At 41.6% G+C, this 24,839-nt stretch overlaps 1 protein-coding gene across 1 annotated transcript in view; it reads left to right on the top strand.

Moving 5' to 3' along the window:
- The window catches only part of NOX3 (NADPH oxidase 3), a 68,786-nt gene that overhangs the window by 22,371 nt on the left and 21,576 nt on the right, over positions 1-24,839 (top strand). The window contains exons 6-9 of the mRNA XM_029049958.2: positions 4,918-5,047; positions 9,145-9,237; positions 12,946-13,199; positions 18,829-18,991. Coding sequence (XP_028905791.1) covers positions 4,918-5,047; positions 9,145-9,237; positions 12,946-13,199; positions 18,829-18,991 — 640 coding nt within the window. The remainder of the gene's footprint in view (positions 1-4,917; positions 5,048-9,144; positions 9,238-12,945; positions 13,200-18,828; positions 18,992-24,839) is intronic.

Genomic DNA, 24,839 nt, shown 5'->3' with positions numbered 1-24,839 from the left:
CTAGAGGGGGAGGCAGATATGAATATAAGTAAAGAAATTACAGATAGGTATATAAATGTTGTGGGGCTGAGGGAGGGGTGAATAAAGGGAACAAATCAGGGAAGGAAGTAGGAAAAGAGTACATGAGGGCTTAGTCCAGGAAGGCCTCTTAGAGAAGTGCCTTAATAAGGCTTTGAAGGTGGGGAGAGTAGATTCCTGGCACACAGTGGCCAACTAGAATGAATGCAATTTTAAAAGAAACTTTTCCTAAAAAAGATCATAACCAAACAAGCAAATGATTCTTACATATTTTTCTTTCACATGATCTAGAATCTTATGTTAGATAAGTTACAGAGCCCCTTACTGGCGGAAGAGGAGAGGAGAATGCTGCATTTAGAGGGTGGATCTACATTTCTAGAACCGGAGTGGGATAATCCAGATTTCGGCACCTTACTTGAGCTGTGTTGCTGGGACTCTTAAAGCCTGCTGTTAATACTGAAAAGCATAAGGGGAATCTTTCTGGCAGGCTGTTTTTTGAGCATGAGGTATTCTAAATGATCTTTTCATTGGAATACTTCACCATGAGGTTTTAGTCAAGTATCCCAAAGGGTTTCCCTTCAGAGATTTGGGAAACTGCAAAGGGATGTTCAATTGGTGTCAAGATGTGCCATCTCTAAAGCATCTTGTCACCCTAGAACTGTTTCAGGTTGGAGGTGATAGCTATAGCTGCCTTCAGAGCATCAGGCCCAGCAGAACAGCTTTCTTTCCAGGAGACCGGAGCAGTTCCTGCCTGCTCCAACCTCATCTCCACCTGGGGCACCAATGGGTTTAGGAGTGTCCTGGAGTTGGTACCACTATAGGGTAGCTATCTGTTTCTTCATTAGAAGTGAAATAAGTAAAGTGAGACAAGCAGCATTGCCAGGTAGCAAGAGCCTGGGCTTGGGAGTCAGAGGTATTGGGTTCTAATTCCAGCTCTGCCAGTTGTCTGCTGTGTGACCTTGAGCAAGTCACTTAACTTCTCTGGGACTCAGTTACCTCATCTGTGAAATGGGGATTGAGACTGTGAGCCTCATGTGGGACAGGGACTGTGTCCCACTTGATTACCTTACATCTACCCTAGAGCTTAGGACAGTGCTTGGCACACAGTAAGCACTTAAATACCATTATTATTATTATGATATTTAATAAATAAATGTGTCAACCCTTCTCAGTCGCTTTGCTTAACCATCAGGTAAGAAGCAGGGTGGCCTAGTGGAACGACCAGGCCCAGGAGCCAGAGGATTTAGATTATAATCCCGCCTCTGCTGCCAATCTTTGGTGTGACCTTGGACAAGTCACTTTTCTGCACCTTTCCTCAACCGTAAAATGGAGATTAAGTACATGTTTTCCCTCCTGGTTAGAGTGTGAACCACATAAGGGACAGTATCTGACCTGATTAATGTATATCTATTCCTGTTCTTAGTATAGTGCTTGGCACATAGTTTGCACTTAACAAATAGCACAATTGTTATAATTGTTATTAGTTTTTTAGTAGCTAGAATGCTATTGAAAGAATTGAAAATAAGGATTGGAAATACAGTATGTCTGTGCAACCAAAGCATTCAACAAACAAATTCTTGAAACCTTCTTCCTGAGTTAGGTAAACATTATAATGTCCAATTCTACTTAAAAAAAAGTAAGGAAGGGGAAATAGAAATTCAGAGGAAGAAAAATGTGGCATGCAGGAATAGAATCTAATGGAATTTCACCCCTTTGGTTACAGACCAAACTTCAACACATCTACACTGCCCTCAAACTCAATCCCAGCCCAGGTGAAGCAGCCCTGACATTTTATATTACTTTTTGGTGGTAGCCAGTGCAATGAGTCTGGCTGGTATTGTCTGAAATACTCAACTGATTGCCATTTGCCCAATGCCACATCAAACTCCTTAGAGATTTTGACTGCTAGGAACCAATAAGAAACCATACTGACTCCTACATTTGGAATTTGGAAACACGGTTTTAGTTTTTTGGATGAATTACATCAATCTATGGAAAAATGAGCCTTCATTTTTGGTCCCCAAGTCTTTGGTACTACAAATAAAAGAAAGTTTCTTCAGCTACACATTAACGCAGAATACTTCAGACGGTGAATATTAGACCTTGTTTCCCAATTCCACAAAACCTCTCCCATAGAATTCAAATTTGTATACAATTTTCCCCATGAGCCCCAGAAAGTTAAAATCCCCTTGTGTCTCCTGTTGCAGATGTATAGTGATGGATTTGTAACTAGTGTGACAGGGACTGCCAGACACATATTGATCTTTGAAATCACCTTTAGCAAAATAACAACCTAAGTAACAGCTTCTGCATGGAAGGCAGTTCTCAGAAGTCAAGATATATCTCAGTCACACTAAAAGAAGAGGTTAGCATCGTTTGGACTCAGTGAAACAAAAACCAAATTTTATCCTGCTTAGAGAAGATTCTATTAAACAGAAAAGTAGCATGACCTAGTGGAAAGAGCATTGTTTCTGGGAATCAGAGGACCTGACTCTGACATTTGTCTGTTGTGTGTTCTTAGGGAAGTTACTCTGTGCCTCAGTTACCTCATCTGTAAAATGGGAATTAAGACTGTGAGCCCCATGTGGGTTATGGACTGTGTTCCAGCTATTAGCACAATGCCCAGCACTTATTAAACACTTAGCAAATACCATAAAAAAATTATAGGTGACAATATATTAAGTGTTGCTGAATTGAACCCACTGAGCAGAAAACTTTTAAATAAGAAACATGAAATTTAGAGTATATTGATCTGATTAGCTCTGCTTAGCTTAGGACTTGGTAGTGCTTAGGGATGGTCTCTACCTAGAAGATGTTGGGGCGAGTGAAGGAAGATGCTCAAGTTTTCTATGATAGAAGGTTTCAGCATCGAGGACCCTTTGTTAAGGGGCTAGCCAGGCATGGAAGTGTGAGGAGGTGGAGGGTGGGAGACGGTAGAGAAGAAGAGGCTGCAAAAAAAAAAAAAAAAGACCAAGGTGGTATGTGTGACAGTCATAAGGAACTCCTCCTCCTTCTCCCACCCAAGTGGGCTGGGCACTGATAACAGGACTTAATGCATGGTTTTGGTGTCTGATGAGTATGTCTAATGTTGCTGAGTTGGTTTAAAACACTTGAACCTTTAATTCATATAGATGATTGGTCCACCTTTTATCACGTAATTGCAGCATCGACTTTTTAAAATTGTATTTATAAAGCACTTACTATGTGCCAGACACTGTATTAAAGTGCTGGAGTAGATACAAGATTATTAAATTGGACCCAGCCCCTATCCCACAGAGTATTCACAGTCTTAATCCCCATTTTACAGATGAGGGAACTGAGAGCCAGAGAAGTTAAGTGATTTACCCAAATTTTCAGCAGACAAGAGGTGGAGCAGGGATTAGAACCCAGCTTCTCTCAGTCCCAGCCTGTGCTCTTTCCACTAGGCAGAACTACTTCTCTGGCTCTAAATTACAGTATAGAGCACTGGATGTTAAGTAACTTTGCTTAGGCCCTCACATTAAAATTTATACAGTTGGGTAAGTTAAAGTCTTTGGTTAAATGAGGTGCATTTGCTCCAGTGGGGAAAATCCACCTCAACTCTGTGGTGCATTAAGAACTTAGTCTGTTGTGTAGTACTTTCTTAAGTGCTCAGTATAGTGCATTACACACATTAGTCACTCAGTAGATACCATTGATTGACTGCTTGATTGAGTGATAGTGCAGACATTTCAGAGAAACACTTGGGACAGCAGTAAATTGAATCAGGATAAATCCAAGTTCTGAATGTGGTTCTTTGTAATGACTAGGGGGTCTGTAGGAGCATGCCAGAAGCAGTCACTTACAGGATGACCTTTGTGCCACCTGACTCCTGGGACAGTTTTAGGGGATTCCGGGGCAGTTTCTATTCCACCCTCTCTAGAGGAAAGGCCTGGGTACTCCTCTAGGCTAGTCTGTTAGTCGTATTTATTGAGCACTCACTGTGTGCAGAACACTGTCCTGAGTGCTTGGGATAGTACAATATAATGTAACTGGTAGATGTGTTCCCAGACCACAAGATTCATCCCTTCATTCAGTCATATTTATTGAGTACTTACTGTGTGCAGAGCACTGTACTAAGCAATTGGGAAAGTACAGTACAACAACAAGCTGCTTCCCTCACCACACTGCCCTATGAAACATGCTTGAAGCAGTTAGAGCAACTGAGTTGACAGATTCTGCCTTGCCTGTCTCCATCTGACAATGCTCATTGAAGAGGCCCAACACCCATCCCTGTGGCACTAACTAACTAACATCTTCCTTCTAGGACTTAAATCACTGAGCATCGGGACTGAGGAAGGTGGAAGCAAAATGTGCATGTGCACTGAGAACTAAATAGTACAAAGTAGCCAATTAGCTGGAATCAGCAATCAGCGCAAACTGTTTGCTAATTAAATGTAACAGATCACAGAAGGGTGTGTTCCAACCATTCCTCATTCCCTTATGTGGTCTCCAGACTAGAATTTGTTCGTTCTCTATCTCCCTTTCTCCACCCCTCCCTCCATCCCTTCCTCTGCCTCTCCCTCCCGCCTTTTCCCCCTCTCTTTCTATAACCCTCCCCAAACTTTCACTCCACCTCCCCCTTTTCCTCTCCTCCTCCTTTCAATCGTATTTATTGAGCACTTACTGTGTGCAGAGCACTGTACTAAGTGCTTGGGAAGTTGAGTTCAGCAACAAATAGAGACAATTACCCTCTGCCCTCTGGATACCGACTTTCTTTTTAGAGACTGAAGAATGTGAATGACCAAGCAGGTGCTGAGTCAGCCATTCGGTCACTCCAGTCCTGAGTCCTGCAATGTACTGTATTTATGATGTCAGGTTAATGTACCAGAGAAGTGGGAAGAAACACATCACTGTTTGCTTTTGTTTTCCAATGTGAAGTAGAATTGTCCGAGGTCAAACACCCCAGAGTCTGTTGCGTCACAATGTCACCTACTGTACGGATCACTCCGCTGAATGGGAGGAAACTGCTCAGTGCCCTTTACCACAGTTTTCCGGCAGTGAACCTTCGGTAAGGATCAACTCATGTCATCTTTAATAACTGCCCCCTAGTTAAAGCTGTCATTGACATTGCTCTCATCCCATTAAAAGGGGCAGCCCATGGCACCAGTGGAGGTAAATCTAAACTAAAAAAAAAAATACACATTTGTTACCACTGTGTTTTGGTATTCTTCAGCACAGGTTAAGGTTCTGTGACAATATTTTAGAGAGGAAGAGAAGATGAGCTGTAGGGAAAATATTAAGCAGAGAGAACAAAATGTTCCACTGAAAGACAGGGCTGTGGTGAGTGGATTATAAATGAAAAGGGATTGTAAATGAAAAGAACAATGAATAGTAGATGGATACTGAATATCAATGATTGGATGTCTTAACAAAACCCAAGTATGCTAAATTTAAGATTTTTGGTTGTTCAAGTGCAGTATGTTGGAGGAAAAGCATATAAGGAGAAATGTTTAAAATCATGGAAAACTACATTGACATGTCCATTAGACTGTAGCTATTTTAATGACTAGTATAGATTCTCTCTGTCTTAAGCTAAACTATCGTTAGCCACTACCCAACCTGAATATTAATGAGAAATAAAAATGCCTCTCTCAAATTTTCAACTGTGGTGTCCCCATAAAAAAAAAATCAATATGCACCTACACACCGTGAATACTGACCAGAGCCTGCTTCCTACAGCAAAAACGGACATTAATTGTCATCATGGAGGCTGGGGGTGATTATTCATTTCAGGGCTATCTTTCCCCTACCACACATCCTTCCACACTTAAACTCATTTTGGCAGTCTTTCCCATTGCACTTTAGTGGCTCCTGAGTCAATGCTTGTGTGAGCTGTACAGTTACCGCTTGGTTGGGTTATGTAGTATTCTGTCTGATGTCTCATAGACAGAATCTGAAAGGCACTGCAAGGAGATGAAAAGGTTCTTGCATTCTCCTGTGCCATACCTATTCTGTCTCTTTATCTCCTGTCTCTTTCTACTTACCTCTCTGACCCTTGCCTGACTCCTATCTCTCTTCACAGCCCCGTGATGCTTAGCTTTCACCTCTGCGTAGCCCCATTTCTGCTTCCTTGACAGCCAGAGGCGGCTCCTCATCTGGACTCATATTAATTGAACTAATCAAAGGACAAATTACATACCAAGCAGGAGCACCCAAGTCTCCAGTTTGCAAAAGATTTATGTCCCCTCAATTAATTTAACAGGGTCAGCAATTCACGACCCCAAGGAAACAGTTAAAGATGGGTCCATTTGAAAAGCAGAGCAAAACAAATCATAGAAACAAGAAAAGAAAAAGAAAGCCTTAGTGTCTTTCCTAGGCTTTTTGTAACTGGTCACTCACTGATGCCTGATAAAGCTTTACTTGAGTTCTCATAGAGTGCATCATTTGATCTTTTGGGTCCTATTTTATGTTTTTATTTTCAGGTGTGGGAAACAAAGGGATGGGAAAAAGATATAGGCTTTACCGGCTACTGTTGCTTGATCAGCACTAATTTATTCCTGACATGTAAAATCACCCACTATTCAGAGATTCGTCAAGTACTTAGGGACAGCAAATGAGTTTAAGGAAGTAATTTCTGATGTAACTCTGCACCACCTGGTTTTTGTCAGTGTGTCTGCCTCTTACCACTACCGGAATGGACAGAGATCTGTGATCAGTTTCAATCAGGGCACTGCTAGGGGCTTTACTAAAATGGTATGCAGAAGGGAGGAAAGGGGCTCCTTCCCCACAAAGTTAAAATTTAAAATTAAATCAGAGTCCAGCATTTATGGACCTGGTTTTTCTCTGGGGTGCCTGCAAAAGGAAGACTGTAGGGCAAGGAATATGTCTACTAACTCTGTCACTTCATACTCTCCCAAAAGTTTAATCCACTGCTCTGTACACAGTAAGTGTTCAGTAAATACGATTAATTGTGTTTCAGAATCTGATTTTAGGTGTGAAATTCTGATTGTTTTTAATGGTGACATGATAGAAATTTGTGCCACTACTTAGGCAAATAATCCTCCTTTCTCAGTTCTTTTTTGGGGTGCTAGTGAGGAGAGGGTAGAACAGGTATCTGGAGAATGTGCTGCAATAGCCACAACTGCATGATCCATCCAGCAAGAAAGCAATCTCCATTCATTCATTCAGTCAGTCAGTCATATTTATTGAGCGATTATTGTGTGCAGAGCACTGAACTAAGTGCCCACCGGATGGGCAGACTAGGCCAGAACCTGAAATGTCCAGCTTGTCAGAAAGAGCAGGGACTGGGGTTTGAGATTGTGGACATCTTTGTCCATTGACCAGGATGGCAGTGAATCATGATGCCTAAACAAAGGTTCACCTTTCCTCTTCTCCCACTCCTTTCTGAGTCACCCTGACTTGCTCCCTTTATTCATCCCCCCTCCCAGCTGCACAGGACTTAGGTCCATAGCTATAGTTGATTTATTTATATTAATGTCTGTCTCCTCCACTAAACTGTAAGCTCCTTGTGGGCAGGGAATGTGTCTGTTGATGGTCGTATTATACTCTCCCAAACACATAGTATAGTGCTCTGCACACAGTAAGCACTTAATAAATATGATTGAATGAATGAATGGAACATCCCAGTTGCTGAATTATTTTGCCTATAGTCACAAGGCTGATAACCCTGCTAAGTGAAATACCTGCTGCAGTATTCATTCATTCATTCAACCATATTTATTGAGCACTTACTGTGTGCAGAGCATTGTACTAAGTGCTTGGAAGAGTACAATACAACAATAAACAGACACCTTCCCTGCCCATAATGAGCTTACAGTCTAGAATGGAAGAGACAGACATGAACAAAAAATAAATAAATTATACCCATGTACTTAAGTGCTGTGGGGCTGAGAGGAGAGAAGAAGAAAGGGAATAAATCAGGGCGATGCAGAAGAGAATGGGAGAAGAGGAAAGGGGAGCTTAGTCAGGGAAGGCCTCTTAGAGGAGTTGTGCCTTCCATAAGACTTTGAGGGGCGGGGAGAGTCTCTGTCTTTCATATTTGAGGAGGGAGGGCATTCCAGGCCAGAGGCAGGACATAGGCAAGGGGTCGGCAGCAACATAGATGAGATCGAGGCAGAGAAGGTTGGCACTAGAGGAACGAAGTGTATGGGCTGGATTGTACTAGGGAGGTAATAATAATAGTACTTGTTAAGCTCTTACTATGTGCTAAGCACCATTCTAAGCACTGGAGTAGGTACAAGGTAATCAGGTTGTCCCACCTAAAGTCAAAATAGCCACTTGAGTTTTCCAAATTACAGATCTTTACAGTCCAAAATCACTTGACTGATTCTTGAGTATAGACTTTTACTTTAGGAAACTGTAAATTTTAATTAGAGCTTTTAATAAATATTATTAGAATAAATGAAGTATTTTTTAAGAACACTTACTTTGTAGCAGGCACTGAACTAAGCACTGGGATAGTTACAAGATAATCAGGTCAAACAGTCTCTGTCCACATGGGGCTCACAGAAAGGGAGACCAGGAATTTAATCTCAATTTTACAGATTAAGAAACTGAGGCACAGAAAAGTTAAGTGACTTGCCCGAGGTCACGCAGCAGGCAAGTGGCAGAGCCTGGATTAGAACCAGGCCAGTGCTCTTTCCAGTAGGCCGTGCTGCATCTCAGGCCACACTGCCTCTGATGTTTTACTTTTGATGTTCAAACATCAGCCATATGAAAAATGTTCACTCTATTTTTGAAATAACATTTTTTTCAAGTCCCTGGTTGGCTCCGTTAAGGCAGCTTTGTAAGCCTTTGATTTGTGCTGGATTGGAAGTATTTATGATCCTATCACATCTAAAGGCAAAAGTCTGTTTTTTTATCTCTACAAATTCAATTATGGCTAATTGTCTAAAGCCATTATTGATCAAGTAAACATAAATATCAGTAGAGAAGAGCTTAATCTCTTAAGTGAACATGGTGACTTCAGAGAATAACTGAGTGTTTTAGTATTTAAGGTAAGGAAGATTTAACTTTTTTTGATAACTGGCTAAACCATCATAGGAAAAGTTTCAATTTCACCATATTATGTACCGATTTTACTCAAATTAGAAACATTTGGATTGCACCTTCATTTTCTTGTATTCTCTGTGCTGCTTTCTACAGGCTTGGAAATGGGTTTTAGGTCCCATAATCTTGTATATGTGTGAAAGAATAATTAGATTCTGGCGATGTCAACAAGAAGTTGTCATTACTAAGGTACGTATGTAGCTTTATGTCTGGAGTCAAAGCCTGAGTATAGAGGAGGAATTTTTATTGGCCCAAGTTTTTAATTTGCCTTCTTTATTGCTGAATACTTGTCTTCAGTTGAAATAATTGCTTAGATCCTGAGCAACTTTTAATAGAGCTTAATTTTACAGAAGAAAGACTACAGCTAAGAATTGGAGCTCCTGGGCAGAATGCAGATTTTTTTTTCCAAGCGCAGTGTGGCACTAAGCGCTTTATCTCATTTCTCTTTGCTTGTTTCTTTCTTTGAAAGACAATAATAGTGGCTATGGGTTCAGAAGTGTCTGTAGTCAGGAATTTAGGTGTTTCTCTTCAAGACCAATCCTCTGTCCCTGATCATGTTTTCCTTCCCCTTGCCACCAAGCAGACACAAACTTTGCAAAGATGCTTCACTCTGACATCCACAAAGGGATCATCAGGCACCTACATCCAGTATCCTCCGCTTCCAATCACAAGCATCAGACCTTCACACTAGCCAGGCCAGTGATGGCAATCCCACAACCTGGACCTGGAAATGAACATGACATCACATACACACACCACACCAGAAGACAACATGCATGATATGGTGATTCTACGTGGTGGCCATTTTGCAGAAATCTGTTTGGTTCAGGCTGAATGCACTACAACCTATAACCCTGGCCTGCCCAGGTGTTCCAGAAACCTTGATTTTCCTTCCCAGATATGAGGGAAGTCTTGCATGAGGCCTGAACCGCCAAAGTGGAGGGAGGCTTGGCACTGGATATAAAATATTGGACATAAAAGTGTCTGATACCCCATCAGCATGAGAGTCCCCGGTTAAAACCAGGACTGTCCGATATAATACCAGACATATGGCCACTCTACCCCTCACACCAACTCAGGACTAGAGCCAATGACCCAGGAACCTGGGAAGAACTGTGTTTAAGACCATCTGAAGGAAAGAGGAAACCAGAACATGACAGAGTTCTCTCCCTCTGCCCAGAAGGAAGAGTGACAAGTGCATATCATTTTACAGCACTGTCCTTCTGGCTGGTGGAGGAGCAGAGTATGGACACAGGAAGAATTCAGAACATGGGTAGAGCACCCTCCACTAAGTAGAGAATGGGAACTCCATCTGAATAGTATGGATTCCATATCCTTTGAGCCAATATAAGATATCCACTCCACACACATTAACTTGCACACATTTTCTACAGTTTTAAAGGGACCAGAGAAAATCTTGAAAACCTTTCTTCTCCCTTCCTCTCTCTCCACCACTGAATTCTAAAGCACCACTGTGAGGGGAAGGTTGTCTGAAGTCAGGAGTGTCAATTATTCATGAGGATCAAATTTCACATCTGGCAAGAACCTGTAATTCTGTACTGATGCATAAATAAATGAATGCACAGACCAGGGAGGGCCCGGAGAGCCAATACGCATTGCTTTGTAAAGGCACTTGTTTGAAAAGTAGGGGAGCCCTCACAAACTGGAACCCATTTCAGATGACAGTGGGAAGTGGAGGGAGAAATGGAGAAATGTAGCTGTGGGGGAGAACATGCCAGAGGCCATGGTGGAACAGCTGGGGAGATAGTTGGAGACAGCTGGACCCAAGGAGCTTTTTATTATTATGGTGTTTGTTCAGCGCTTACTCTGTGTCAAGCACTGTTCCAAGAGCTGGGGTAGACACAAGGTAATCTGGATGGGCACAGTCCCTGTCCCACTTGGGGCTCACGGACCAAGTCCCTGTGATGCTGCTGAGGAAACTGAGGCAAAGAGAAGTTAAGTGACTTGCCTAAGATCACACAGCAAGCATTTGGCAGAGTGAAGATTAGAATCCAGGTCTTCTGTGTCCCAGGCCCATGCTCTTTCCTCTAGGCCAAGCTGCTTCTCTTGTCAAGGGGAAAAATGGTGGGAGGAGAGAGAAACCCAATTTGGGAACTTTAGAGTTCTGACTCTTCACATCCAGACCACTCCCCCTGGTTTATTGAGTGCTTACTCTATGCAGAACACCATACAATAAAGTTAATCAGCACAATCCCTGCCCTCAAGAAGTTGACAATCTAGTCGTGGAGAAGGATACTAAAATGAATTGTGTGTAGGGGAAGTAACAGAGAATAAGGATATATATCTAGTGCTATGAGGGTGGGGTAAATAAAGTAACGTTTAGAGAGTATGGACACGAGTTCATAGATGACACTGTAGGGAGGGGAATTAGAGTGGGGAGATGAGAAATTAGTGAGGGAAGGCTTCCCAGAGGAGATGGAATATGGTTCCTTTTCATTCATTCATTCATTCATTTGTATTTATTGAGCACTTACTGTGTGCAGGGCACTGTACTAAGCGTTTGGGAAGTACAATTTGGCAACAGATAGAGACAATCCCTGCCAACAATGGGCTCACAGTCCAAATGGAGAAGAAAGACAACAAAACAAAACAAGTAGACAGACATCACTACCATCAAAATAGAAGTACAATTTGGCAACAGATAGAGACAATCCCTGCCAACAATGGGCTCACAGTCCAAATGGAGAAGAAAGACAACAAAACAAAACAAGTAGACAGACATCACTACCATCAAAATAGATAAATAGAACCATAGATAAATGCACATCATTAATAAAATAGAGCAATAAATATGTACAAATATATACAAGTACTGTGGGGAGAGGAAGGGGGTAGAGCAGAGGGAGGGAGTAGGGGCAATGGGGAGGAGAGGAGGAGCAGAGGGAAAGGGAGGGCTCAGTCTGGGAAGGCCTCCTGGAGGAGGTGACATCTCAGTAGAGCTTTGAAGAGGGGAAGAGAGTTAGTTTGTTGGATGTGAGAGGGGAGGGCATTCCAGGTCAGAGGTAGGACGTGGGCCAAGGGTCCACGGCCGGACAAGCGGCAGTGAGGCACAGTGAGGAGGTTAGTGACAAAGGAGCGGAGTGTGTGGTCTGGCTTGTAGGAGGAGAGAAGGAAGGTGAGGTAGGAGGGTCTCAGGTGATGGAGACCTTTGAAGCCAAGGGTGAAGAGTGTTGCTTCATGCAAAGGTTCGTAGGCAATCACTGGAGATTTTTGAGGAGGGAAGTGACATGCCCAGAGCATTTCTGCAGAAAGATAATCCGGGCAGCGGAGTGAAGTATAGACTGAAGCGGGGAGATACAGGAGGTTGGGAGATGAGAAAGGAGGCTGATGCAGTAGTCCAAGCAGTACTCCAGTTGGGATATTATGAGAGATTGTACCAGCAAGGTAGCAGTTTGGGTGAAGAGGAAGGGGCAGTGTGCACTCCTTGAGGGAAGGAATAGTATAGGTATTTGTATTTGTTAGTACTTACTATGTGCCAAGCACTGTACTAAGTGCTGGGTTGATACAAGCAAATTTGGTTGAACCCAATCCCTGTCCCTCTTGATGCTCACAGTCTTAAACCCCATTTTACAATGGGTAACTGGGGTTACCCATGGGGTAACTGAGACCCAGAGATGTGAAGTGACTTTGCCAAGGCCACACAGCCGCCAAGTGGTGGAGTAGGGATTAGAATTCATGACCTTCTGACTCCCAGGCCCATGTTCATGCTCTATCCACTGCACCGTGCATGTTGGTTGCTCATATGTGTCAGGAGTTTCTGAGAACCAACCACTCTTTTGGCAATGTTAATAGAGTAGATCATAGGAGTCTAGCAAAGACCTTTCTTTCTACCTGATCTTGTCCAAAACAGAAACTAACTCCTTTGTTCTTTTTCAGGTGGTGATTCATCCTTCCGGAGTCTTGGAACTGCAAATGAAGAAATGTCATTTTAAGATGGAGGCTGGTCAATATGTCTACTTGCAGTGTCCTTCAGTTTCCCGGTGGGAGTGGCATCCTTTCACCCTCACTTCAGCCCCCGATGAGGACTTTTTCAGTGTTCACATAAGGGTGGTAGGAGATTGGACTGGAGCCTTGTTTAAGGCCTTTGGAGGAGAAGAAATGTCCTTCAAGGAACCCTGGAGGCTACCAAGGTTTGAAGTGTGTGTGGCTGCGTGTGTGTGTGTGTGTGTGTGTGTGTGTGTGTGTAAGGGAGTATTCTTTGAATACCGCAACATCATTCTCTTGGATAGTAAGGCTGAGGCCAAGATAATTTTCATTTGAAAAATGATTTTATGAAGAATCGAGTGAAAGATTTTCAGCAACATGGAACTGTATCCAGAAAACATTCAAACCACAGGCAAGCCAGTCATGATTTGAGAAAAGGCTCAGTCAGGACATTTTAAAAAAAATTAAGTTCAATTCAATCATATTTATTGAGCACTTATTGTATGCAAAGCACTGTACTCATTTGGGAGAGTACAATGCAACAATAAACAGATAATTCCCTGCCCACAATAAGCTTCCGTTCTAGAGGAACTTGCAGTCTATTCCAGAGATATCATGTATAAGGTTTAGTCAGTACTGTGGCTAGTAAAAGACACTGGTGAATCATTGGCCCCCTTGGTGAGCATGAGATCTTGGAAATGAGGGCTAGTCTCCGAACGATTGACAATCTCCCTCTGCTTAAGTATGCTATGCCCTAATGCAGTCATGTGAGAGATATTGCAAAGGGCCCAGCTCTAGGACTGGAAGAGCTGGATTCTGGTCTCAGATCTGTAAGTAGGAAAATAACTACATGGGCTCGGTCATCAGTTGTGGAGGGTTTTGACTGACAAACCACCTAACACATTCCTGTGAGGTGGACATTCCCAGCAGAATTCCTGAAAAACAGCTACCTAATGTGGGTAACAAAGAGCACTGGTGTCCACCCTGATTTGCTTATAGCCATCCCAGTGAGTAGTACAATGCCTAGCACATAGTAAGCACTTAATAAATAGCACAATTATTATTATTAATAATGTTAATAATTATTACCAGAGCAACAATGAGGCAACCACCTGCTGGCTTATGGAGCTACACCCCCCTATCAGCACAATGCTGCCAATATTTCAGCTATAGCTAGGTCCTCCACTTTCAAAAAACAACCAAAAACCCTTTGTTGCACTTCATAATATGCTGCACCTTCACCTACTTACTCACTCACTGTGCTCCCTACCCCAGTAGAAACACAATTTGCAAGGATGAGATTGTGCAAGTGTTGCTACGCAAACCACTAATGCAATAATCCTTTCAGGCTCTCAGTCCTGAAGTCTCAGGACTGAGGCTTATTCTCTAGACTGTAAGCTTGTTATGGGAAGGGAATATGTCTGCTAATTCGGTTAGATAATACTCTACCAAGTACTTAGTTCAGTGCTCTGCAAATAGTAGGTGCTCAATAAATTGATTTGGGAAACTTCCATCATATCCATCAATGGATAAAATGGTTTCTGAGTTACAGAATTCTCAATGAATGTGACTGATTTGAGAAACTCCTATCATATCCATCAATGGATAAAATGTTTTTCAAGTTACAGAATTTATTGGTCTCTTGTAGCATCTATCTTTAACAGGAAGACAGTAACTCCTAAGGCTTTTAAAGCATTTATGGACACTGATAAACAAAGACTTCAACAACTGCACATTTGCTAAATATTCGGATTCATTACAAGTACACATGCTAGGCCCATCTAGTCAGACTATATCTTGCCTTTATCTGAAAAAATATTGAAACAAATGTCCCTCTAAAAGACATGCTATGCCATTGTCTCTGTCTTCCAACCTGCTTTCTATGATACATTAGAGGATCCAAGGTTTCTTAAGAACAGATCTAGAATAAAATGTACTTCATGGCCAGTCTGGATCGGGACAGTGGTGCAAGACTGAATTTAAGGATTGGATTTTCTCTAGGCTTCGCTGTGTTTGTAGAGTCTAAGATGAAATAAAGAAGTGACCTGCCCCCTCAAACTCCTTATCTGTTTCTGAGGATAGGGTTTGAATGGATGAGAATGAGATTATGAGTGACCCGAAGGCAGCAACTTGGAATGGAATGTGGTATTCTCTGCCCAATATGGGTAGAGTGGATGGGATAATGCCCTTTTCTGGGACCAGTTTCCCTAGTTACAAGCATTTGGCAAGAAGACTTTCTAAACGATACTATCAATTGGGAAATTTGGGGATAAAAACCTTGTCCTTTCAAAACAGACACAGTGGAATGTAGCAAAAGAAGACTGGAACCAGAATTATCAACCCTCTACTAACCCATCAAAAGTTTTTTCATTTTTTGAAATATAATCTTCATTTTTTTGAAGGTTATATTACTTTGTCAGAGTGCATGCAAAGCTTTCTGAATGAACTAATTCATTAAGTGCCTTGATAAAGGAAGAGCAAGTGATTGTTATAATCTCAGTATCACAGTTTTAGCATTCTACATTGCTTTATGCATTACCACATAAATAAGAACATATGTCCTGCTTTATTACTTTGATTAAAATGATGTCATCTGCACCCAAGAAAAGACTCAGTACCAGAGGAATGCCAAATGTAAGTGATGCCAAAAAAGAAATATTAATTACAATAAGCATTCAGCATGTGTCTCTCCTCAGCAGTCATATTCTTCTTTTGCTAATTTCTCCTTATGTCAACTCTACCAAAATGCACTTTCAGAATGGCCACCAGACTTTTCCTCCCAACAGAATTCCATATAGAGAGTGTACTTTGTTATATTGTACTCTCCCAACCTCTTAGTACAGTGCTCAGCACACAGTAAGTGTTGAGTAAATACAATTGATTGATTTACCGATTGATTGACTACTGCAGGAGCAGAGGGATGCTGCAAATCCTGATGTGATTTTGGGGAGGGGGAGTTTTTCTTGGCCCACTGCAGAAACAAGTTGTGGTTATATGGTAGATTTTCATACTAACCTCTTATCTTCCACTGCCCCTCCCCTACCTCTTTTCCATCAGAGGGCAGGCAGAAAGAAATGGATAAATGAATTCTTTAGCAATTCCCTTTTCTTCTCGAAATTCTCCTTACTTCCAAGTCTCCCATAGATTGTTGGTTCAAAACCATTTCCTAAAAGCATACTCCAACAAGGATAATTATACACTACCACTTGGCTTCCCCAGCCTCTGAATCTCTTTATTCTCTATAATAATAACTATGGTATTCATTAAGCACTTACTATGTGCCAGGCCCATAGAGATATTTGGATCAGACACAGTCTCTGTCCCACATGGAGTGCCCAGTCTTAATCCCTATTTTACAGATGAGGAAACTGAGGCACAGATAAGTTATATGACATGCCCAACCTCACGCAGCAGAAAAGTGACAGTGCCAGGATTAGAACTCCTGTCCTCTGGCTCCCAGGTCTGTGCTCTTTCCACTAGACCATGCTGCTTCTCATGTAATTTTGCAAAGGACTCTAAAATTCTTTCAAAATCTCTTCCAATTGAATGCTTTTAATTAAACCCCAGGTACATGCCAAAATGCAACCACTAAATCGGGATGTGCCACTAGGTGATTACAAAACTTTATGAAGAAGGAATATTATCTTCTTCAAGGGACTTCTCATTGATTTCCAGGGGACTGCTTCTTGATATTGCAAGACTAACTTTTTCACCGTTTCTTAATAATAATAATAATAGTGATGATGGTATTTGTTAAGCACTTACTATGTGTGAAGCATTGTTCTAAGTGCTGGGAGGGGTGCGGATACCAGGTGATCAGTTTGTCCCACATGGGGCTCACAGTTTTAATCCCCATTTTACAGATGAGGTAACTGAGGCACAGAGAAGTTAAGTGACTTGCCCGAAGTCACACAGCTGACAAGTGGCAAAGCCAGGATTAGAATCCATGACCTCTGACTCCTAAGCCCATGCTCTTTCCACTGAGCCATGCTGCTTCTTAATTACTGCTTCTTATTACCACTTAAAGAGCTCCCACTTACTGCAGAGGGGGCTTGTGCCACAAATACTTGAGCACATGAAGGAGGAAGAGTAGGAGGGTTAAGGAACAGAAGATATATGATGTACCAAGCACTGTCAATACTATATGAGAAGCAGCGTGGCTCAGTGGAAAGAGCACGGGCTTGGGAGTCAGAGGTCATGAGTTCGAATCCCAGCTCTGCCACCTGTCAGCTGTGTGACTGTGGGCAAGTCTCTTAACTTCTCTGTGCCTCAGTTATCTCATCTGTAAAATGGGGATTAAGACTGTGAGCCCCACGTGGGACAACCTGATTCCCTTGTGTCTACCTCAGCGCTTAGAAGAGTGCTCTGCACATAGTAAGCGCTTAACAAATACCAACAATATTATTATTATTATGACAATTATTATGGCATTTATTAAGCACTTACTATTTTGCAAGCACTGCACTAAGCGCTAGGGTAGACACAAGATCATCAGGTTGCACATAGATACAGCCCCTCAAAGGGCACACGGTCTAAGTAGTAGGGAGTAGGATTTAATCCCCATTTTCCAGATGACAAGACTGAAGCACAGAGAAGTAAAGTGACTTGCCCAAGTTCACAAAGTAGGCAAGTGACAAAGCCAACATTAGAACCCAGATCCTTGACTCCCAGGCCCTTGCTCTTTTTCCACTAGACCACACTTTTAAGAAAGTATTATTATTATTGATATTGTTATATTAGTATTATTATATTTTTTAAGTGCTTACTCTGGGTCAAGCAGTGGAATAGATACAAGCTAATCAGGTCAGGCAAAGTCCCTGTCCCACATAAAGCTTCCAGTCTAAATAGGCTAGAGTCAGATATTAAACCCCCATTTTAGTTGAGGAAACTGAGGCACAGACAAGTGAAGTGACTTGCCCCAGGTCACAGAGTAGGCAAATGGCAGAGCAGTGATTAGAATGCAGGTCCTCTGACCTTCCTCTAGGCCAAAATGTTCCTACTGCATAGTGGATAGAGCATGGGCCTGGGAATCAGAAGATCATGGGCTTGGCTCTGCCACTTGTCTGCTGTTTGATCGTGGGCAAGTCACTTCACCTCTCTATGCTTCAGTTCTCTAATCTGTAAAATGGGGATTGAGAATGAGCCCCATGTGGGACAGGGACTATGTCCAACCTGATTAACTTGTATCTACCCCAGCACTTAGAACAATGCTTGCACATAGTAAGGGCTTAATGAGTACCATATTGTTAAAATATAATAAACTTGGTAAATGCAATCCCTGCCCACCAGGAGTGTACAGTCTAGAGATTCAAAAATTATATACTGTTCTACGAGCAAGATAGGGTTAAGCCCAGAGCTGTCGATCTTGCATTCCTTTGAGCAACACCAGCTCATTTTTTCAGAAAAAATATTTCAGTACACTTCATTATCTTATGCTGTGAAGTCATCTCAGACCCATAGCGACTCCATGGACACATCTGTCCCAGAATGCGCCACCCCCACCTGCAATCGTTTTAGTAGTGCATTCGTAGAGTTTTCTTGGAAAAATGCAGAAGTGGTTTACCACTGCCTTCTTCTGTGTAGTAAACTTGAGTCTCCACCCTCGACTCTCTCCCATGCCACTGCTGCCCAGCACAGGTGAGTTTTGACTTGTAGCACATTGCCTTCCCCTTGTTAGCCACTGCCCGAACGAGGAATGGAATGGGTAGGCCTCTGCTTGACTCTCCCTCCCATAGCCAAGACTGGTAGAGTACTGGAAACTCTCCAGGTGCAATCCTGAAAGGGGAGTCCACTTCATGCCAAAGAGAATAATGTTGCCTCACTTTATGACTGCAGACTGGCTGTGGATGGACCCTTTGGAGCGGTGACCTCTGATGTGTTTCACTATCCTGTGAGTGTGTGCATTGCTGCTGGAATTGGGGTCACTCCTTTTGCCTCCATTCTTAAATCCATATGGTACAAGTGCTGTAACCCTGATGTGCAGCTCAAGTTGGACAAGGTATGGAGCAATTGCCAGTCGATCCTTCCTTGGGCAGTCAGTTCAATCTCCTACAATCATTGGCTAATACATAGTGGGGTGATTATAATTAACAATGAGGGATAAACTCAAGACTCTTTGATGATACTTCTATTCTTAAAAATCTCTGTTTAGTATTATATTTATGAGAAAGGTTATATCTAATCTTGTTAAAGATGACAAGACAAATTTTATTGCTACATTGCCATTACGGAACATGTAATTTTTCATCATGGTAATAGATGGACAAGCCACAATTAGCTGTGTGACTAGACAGCAGTTAGCTTTATTAATAGGCAGCATTTCCTTACTAAATTTAGTTTACTGCTATTGTTGCAGTTTGTAATATGATGTCCCCTTCTTATGAACAACAGAAAAAACTAAATTAGCTGACAAGTACAGCATTAGTTTTTGGAAGAAGCCAAAATACTTCAATTTTGAGATCCCTTTATCAACCCTGCTAATGGTACTCTCTCCTCTTCCCCTCCTTGGACTCATGCTGGACCCCCTCAAGGGGCTCCTCTTAGACCCCCTTGACCTCCTTAAAGACTCCTTTCCTATGACCCCCATTACTTTTTCCTCTTTCCTTCCCCCTGCCATCGCTCCAACATCAACAGCAGAGATGGCAGTCCCATAAATCATTTTTAAAGATGTAATACCAACATTTTTCATCGTATTTGCTAAGCGTTTACTATGTGCCAGGCACTGAGGTAGATACAAGCTAATCAGGTTGGACATAGTCCAAATCCCACAGTCTGGTTGGACATAGTCCAAATTCCACATGAGGCTCACAATCTTAATCCCCATTTTACGGATGAGGTAACTGAGGCCCAGAGAAGTGACATGAATTGCCCAAGATCAAACAGCAGACAAATGGTAGAGTTGGGAGTAAAACCAGATCTCTCTGACTCTCAGGCCTGTGCTCTATCCATTAGGGCACACAGATTCTCTAATTTCACCCTTCACATCTGCTTCAGGAATGCAAATGGAGCTTTCCTATTTGCTACCTTTATATAACCTGATGGGAATAGTGATAGAGGACAGTGATAGAGAGCAGTTTCATCTTCTCCTGGCTCTCAGGCTGAAATAAACAGGACCCAGAACTTTCCCCAGCCTCCGCTTCCCGAACAGCCTAAGAATAAGAGTTTTGGATACACAATGGGACAGGCCTAGGCACACGGTCACTGTACCAGAGAGGTTGGGCCCCAGGCAGAGTTCCCATACTTGGCCTCCTCTCCCCTCCTCTCTTCTCTACTCTCCTCCTCTCCACTTCCCCTTCCCTTTCCTCTTCTTTTTAATTTTCCATTTCCTTTTCTTTTACTTTTTTTCTTTTTCTTCTTTTCTTCATGGTGTTTGTTAAGCACTTTGTGTCAAACACTGTTCTGTGCTCTGGATAGGTACAAGTTAATTAGGTCAAGCAGAAGACATGCTGCTAGATGCTGCTGCAAGTAGAAGACATCACTGGGCTGGGTGCTTCCGTGTTGCATGGTTTATGTGTTTTTCTTCCTTGAGCTCACTGTGCCTGTCTCAGTTTTGTTTCTCTGATTCTGGCCCTTTGCCTCTTTGTATTCTGTCTCACTGTCTCTATGACTGACATCGATCAATCAGTCAGTGGTATTTTTTGAGTGCTAACAGTGTGCAGAGCACTAAGCACGTGGGAGAGTATTGTATTGTATTTTACATACTGTAAGTGCTCAATAAATACCATTGATCGATTGATAGCACCATCCAAATGGATTTCCCTTCCACTAAACTGTCTACATTTATATAATTTTTAAAGTGCAGCAGAACTAAAGTAGTACATATTTTTTCTGCTGACTTCTTCACAATTACAGACTTTGACTATCCTGCTCAGATGGGTTCTCTTCCTCTGCAGCTAGGAAAAAAAATAAATTTGTTGGGGTTTGGAGCTGAACAACTAATTGCTTCATTGCAGTTAGGCTTGGATTTTATCCCTAACCTTCAGTGTCCATGTTGTGGAACAAAAGTAGTCATTTCTCATAACCACACACCTCACGTTTCCACTCTCAGTCCGAGCCTGTTTCCCAATTATAATCCCAGTGTGCTCTCAGGTCTTTAGAGCCTAAGCTGTTTCTTCGGCCCACTCCCTGCTGGCCCCCTGTAAACCTGCTAAATTAAACACAGGAGAAATTGCAAAAAAGCTGCCCATCACCTTCATGCTATCACGAAGCTGTAGCATCTGTCTGAGAGTGGATGCCTTTGGTGTCTGGATGCTAAAATAATGAATACTGACCAGGGGGAGCAATTGAAAGTTTGGGGCTGGCGGGGGTGGGGGGATGGGAGGAGGGGCAGAATTTAGGTTCCTCATATTGTGAGATGGTTTTCAATAACACCATGAAGGGCCTAAATTCCCAGAAGACAAGCAGACCTGAACATCTGCTCTTTTGGGAAGATTGAGGTGGGGAGAGAAGACAGAAAGGCAGGTGGCTTAGTAACCTGAGCGATGCGGAACAGAGTATTGAAACAAGAAAAAAGCAGCAGAGGAAACAGAAATAGTCCCAAACTCCTCACCCAACACCTATGATTAATTCTTCATCAAACTCAGTAAAAATAGAGTTTAACATCAAAATGTAGGGCCATTTATCTTTACAAAGCATCTAGATGATGAATGTAATGGGGGTAAGGATTACTAACACAAATATATAGGCTTACATTTTTTGAGGATTCCCAAAATATTGCCTTAAGAGCACAGAATTAAGTGTGGGTAAGACCCTCCTTATTTGTTGTTTGTTAATCTAGAACAGGGAATTTACTTTCTCAGTGAATAAAGATGGCTGAAATCAGTGACAAAAATTTGTTATTTCTGGGCAAATATTGAGGTTTCTTTTGGAGTTTGAAGGATAGTATGGAGTTAGTTCACCATCATCGATGGTATTTATTGAACACTTGTTGTGTGCAGAGACTGTACTAAGTGCTTAAGAAAGTACCATACAGCAGAGTTGGAAGACACGTTCCCTGTCCACAGTGAACTTAGGTCCAAATAGATTCCAGGTAATCTCTGTTGTCAGATCTCTCCGAGTAAGGAATGGGACCACTTGCCTCTGTCTGCCCTCCTACAGGGTATCTGACCATTCCACTTAGTAGTTTTCTGCACGATACCCCATCTGAAAAGTTCAATTGTCTTGAAAATATGTAATTTAAACTATTTGATTTGCGTATAAAATTTGAATAAAAAATGGGAAAGAAACTGAAATCTGTTTTTGGTGGGACTTTCAGACTAAAATCCAGTTTGAACTGATAAAGGTTCTAAATTAAATCTAATTTAAATCTCCTCATATAATAATTGCAATTATTCAACCTATGGGGGCAAGGGATGAAAAGGACATAGCTTTTTTGAGTTGGTTTTAGTTTAGTCTCTTAGATTTCCACAGTAGATTACAGAGAAAGTAAGATAATCTAGTTTCTGCCTGGGTTACGGTCATCATTTAAATAATAAATCATATGTACTTATACCATCCAGTGCCAAAAGCCCTTTGGGGTCTGAACCTAATCTTATGCACTGATCCCTCAAATGAATACAGCAGCACTGGTCAGTGGGGACTGAGGAAAGTGGAGAGGAAAGACAAGAATCCTCACTAGGCTTAAACAATTTAATAAAATAAAGCAGGTCCCTCTCTCTTTTGCCATGGATTAAAATTGTACTTTGTGTGTTTTGTTTGAGAAATTATTTACTTACCCTCTCCCTCAGACTAGAGCCCTTCCTCCTGCTGAAAATTATCATCTGTATCAATCATGCGTGTCATAATGAATTGGCTGCAGTAAAGGTTATAGCTGTTCTTCTGAAGATATATAATAATATCTTATGCAAGCATCTGTCATTAGAGGATCTCACAACACCTCAATGGGTCATTAGTCCTCACAATACCCTTGTTAAGTAGGTGACAAGTGTTATTATCTTTAATGAGGATAAACTGAAGTATTGTCAGACTTGCCCTGGGTCACACAGCCAGAATGTGATGATTGACTCTTAGCTGTCATACTGAATAGTGTGTAAGAGAAATCCAAACTAGAGAAGATTGCCAAAGTGGAATTGGACCTGATCATATGTGTTTAGACCTCTTACAATTTGTTCAGAAGAACAGGGATCAATTTTACTCTTTAAAGAGGCAAAAAGAGAAGCAATTGTAGTTTCCATTGTGAACTGCTTGAGGACTTTGTGTCAGTTGTCTTAGAACTATTCTGGCCATGTCATGTCCAATGATTGACCTTAAAAGTCTTTGATAATTTGTCAACAACTTTCACACATATTACTTACCACTCTGTCTTCTAAGGTTAAACCATTTCTGATCTTTCAAACTGAAATATTTCTTTTTGGTTATTTATCTCATGGAAATACATGATATTGCTTAGTTTCTTCAAAGAAGTAACTTCTAAGGTCTTTTCTTACTAAGTCCTCATTTTCCCTGATTCTCTCTCCTTTCTGTTCCACCTGTTAATTGAATCTGATATTCACCCCACCTTTAGCCCCACAGCACATATATACATATCCATAATTTATTTTAATGTCTGTCTCCCCCTCTAGACTGTAAGTTTCTTGGGGGCAGGGAACATGTCTACCAAATCTGTTGAATTGTACTCTCCCAAGTGCTTAGTACAATGCTCTGCATGCAGTAAATGCTCACTAAATACCATTGATTGTAAGGAAAAGGCAAATGTTTTACTTCTAATGTTCAGAACCTGTGATCTTTTTATCATTTCCAATTTGTAGTGTTTGGAGGTTTGTTCAAAATACTAACCTACCACTTTTCCATTCACAAGTGATTTAAACCTTTGTGTATCATTGGGTAACTTTGGATTCAATCAGTCAATCAGTGAGTCATACTTTTGAGTGCTTACTGTTTACACAGCACTGTACTAAGCACTTGGGAGAGTACTATATAACAGAGTTGGTAGACACATTCCCTGCCCTAGATTCTTGTTTCACCGTGTGATGGTGTGGTCCTTTGAATTCACAATACAATTGCAATCTCTACAATGCAACTATAAAGAAGCAATGTGGGCTAGTGGATAGAGAACAGGCCTGGGAGTCAGAAGGCCCTGGGTTCTAATCCCAGCTCCGGCACTTGTCTACTGTGTGATCTTGGACAAGTCACTAAATTGTGAGCCTCATGTGGGACAGGGACTATGCCCAAGCCGGTTTGCCCAAAGCTTAGAACAGTGCCTGGCACTTAGTAAGCGCTTAACAAATACCACAGTTATTATTATTTATCTGTGCATCAGTTATCTGTAAAATGGGAAATAAGACTGTGATCCCCTTGTGGGACATGGAATATGTCCAACCTGATTAGCTTGTATCTACCCTAGCACTTAGTACAGTGCCTGGCACATAGTAAGTACTTAACAAATACCATAAAAAATAAAAAACAATATGAAAGCCTTACATCAGTTGGTTGAGAAAATAAGTTTTGAAGTACTTAATCTCTGGTAATAGATTTAAAAGCATAGAATTGTAAAACTAAAGGGATCTTTAGAGGTCACCTTTCACTCTTGCCATTTCTCTTCTTATTCCTTCTACTTAATAATTATCATGGTATTTGTTATGCGCTTACTATGTGCCACTAACTGTTCTAAGCACTGGGGTTAGATACAATTAGATTAGACTGTATTAGACTGTAAGCATTAGATTAGACTGTAAACCCATCAGGGACTGTCTCTATCTGTTACCGATTTGTACATTCCAAGGGCTTAGTACAGTGCTCTGCACATAGTAAGTGCTCAATAAATACTATTGAATGAATACAAGGTATGTGAGTCCAACATGGGGCTCCCACTCTTAATCCCCATTTTAGAGATGAGGTAACTGATGCCC

Source organism: Ornithorhynchus anatinus, chromosome 2, assembly GCF_004115215.2.
Source record: "Ornithorhynchus anatinus isolate Pmale09 chromosome 2, mOrnAna1.pri.v4, whole genome shotgun sequence".
NCBI classification, from domain to species: domain Eukaryota; kingdom Metazoa; phylum Chordata; class Mammalia; order Monotremata; family Ornithorhynchidae; genus Ornithorhynchus; species Ornithorhynchus anatinus.
This window is presented reverse-complemented; position numbering and strand designations above follow the sequence as displayed.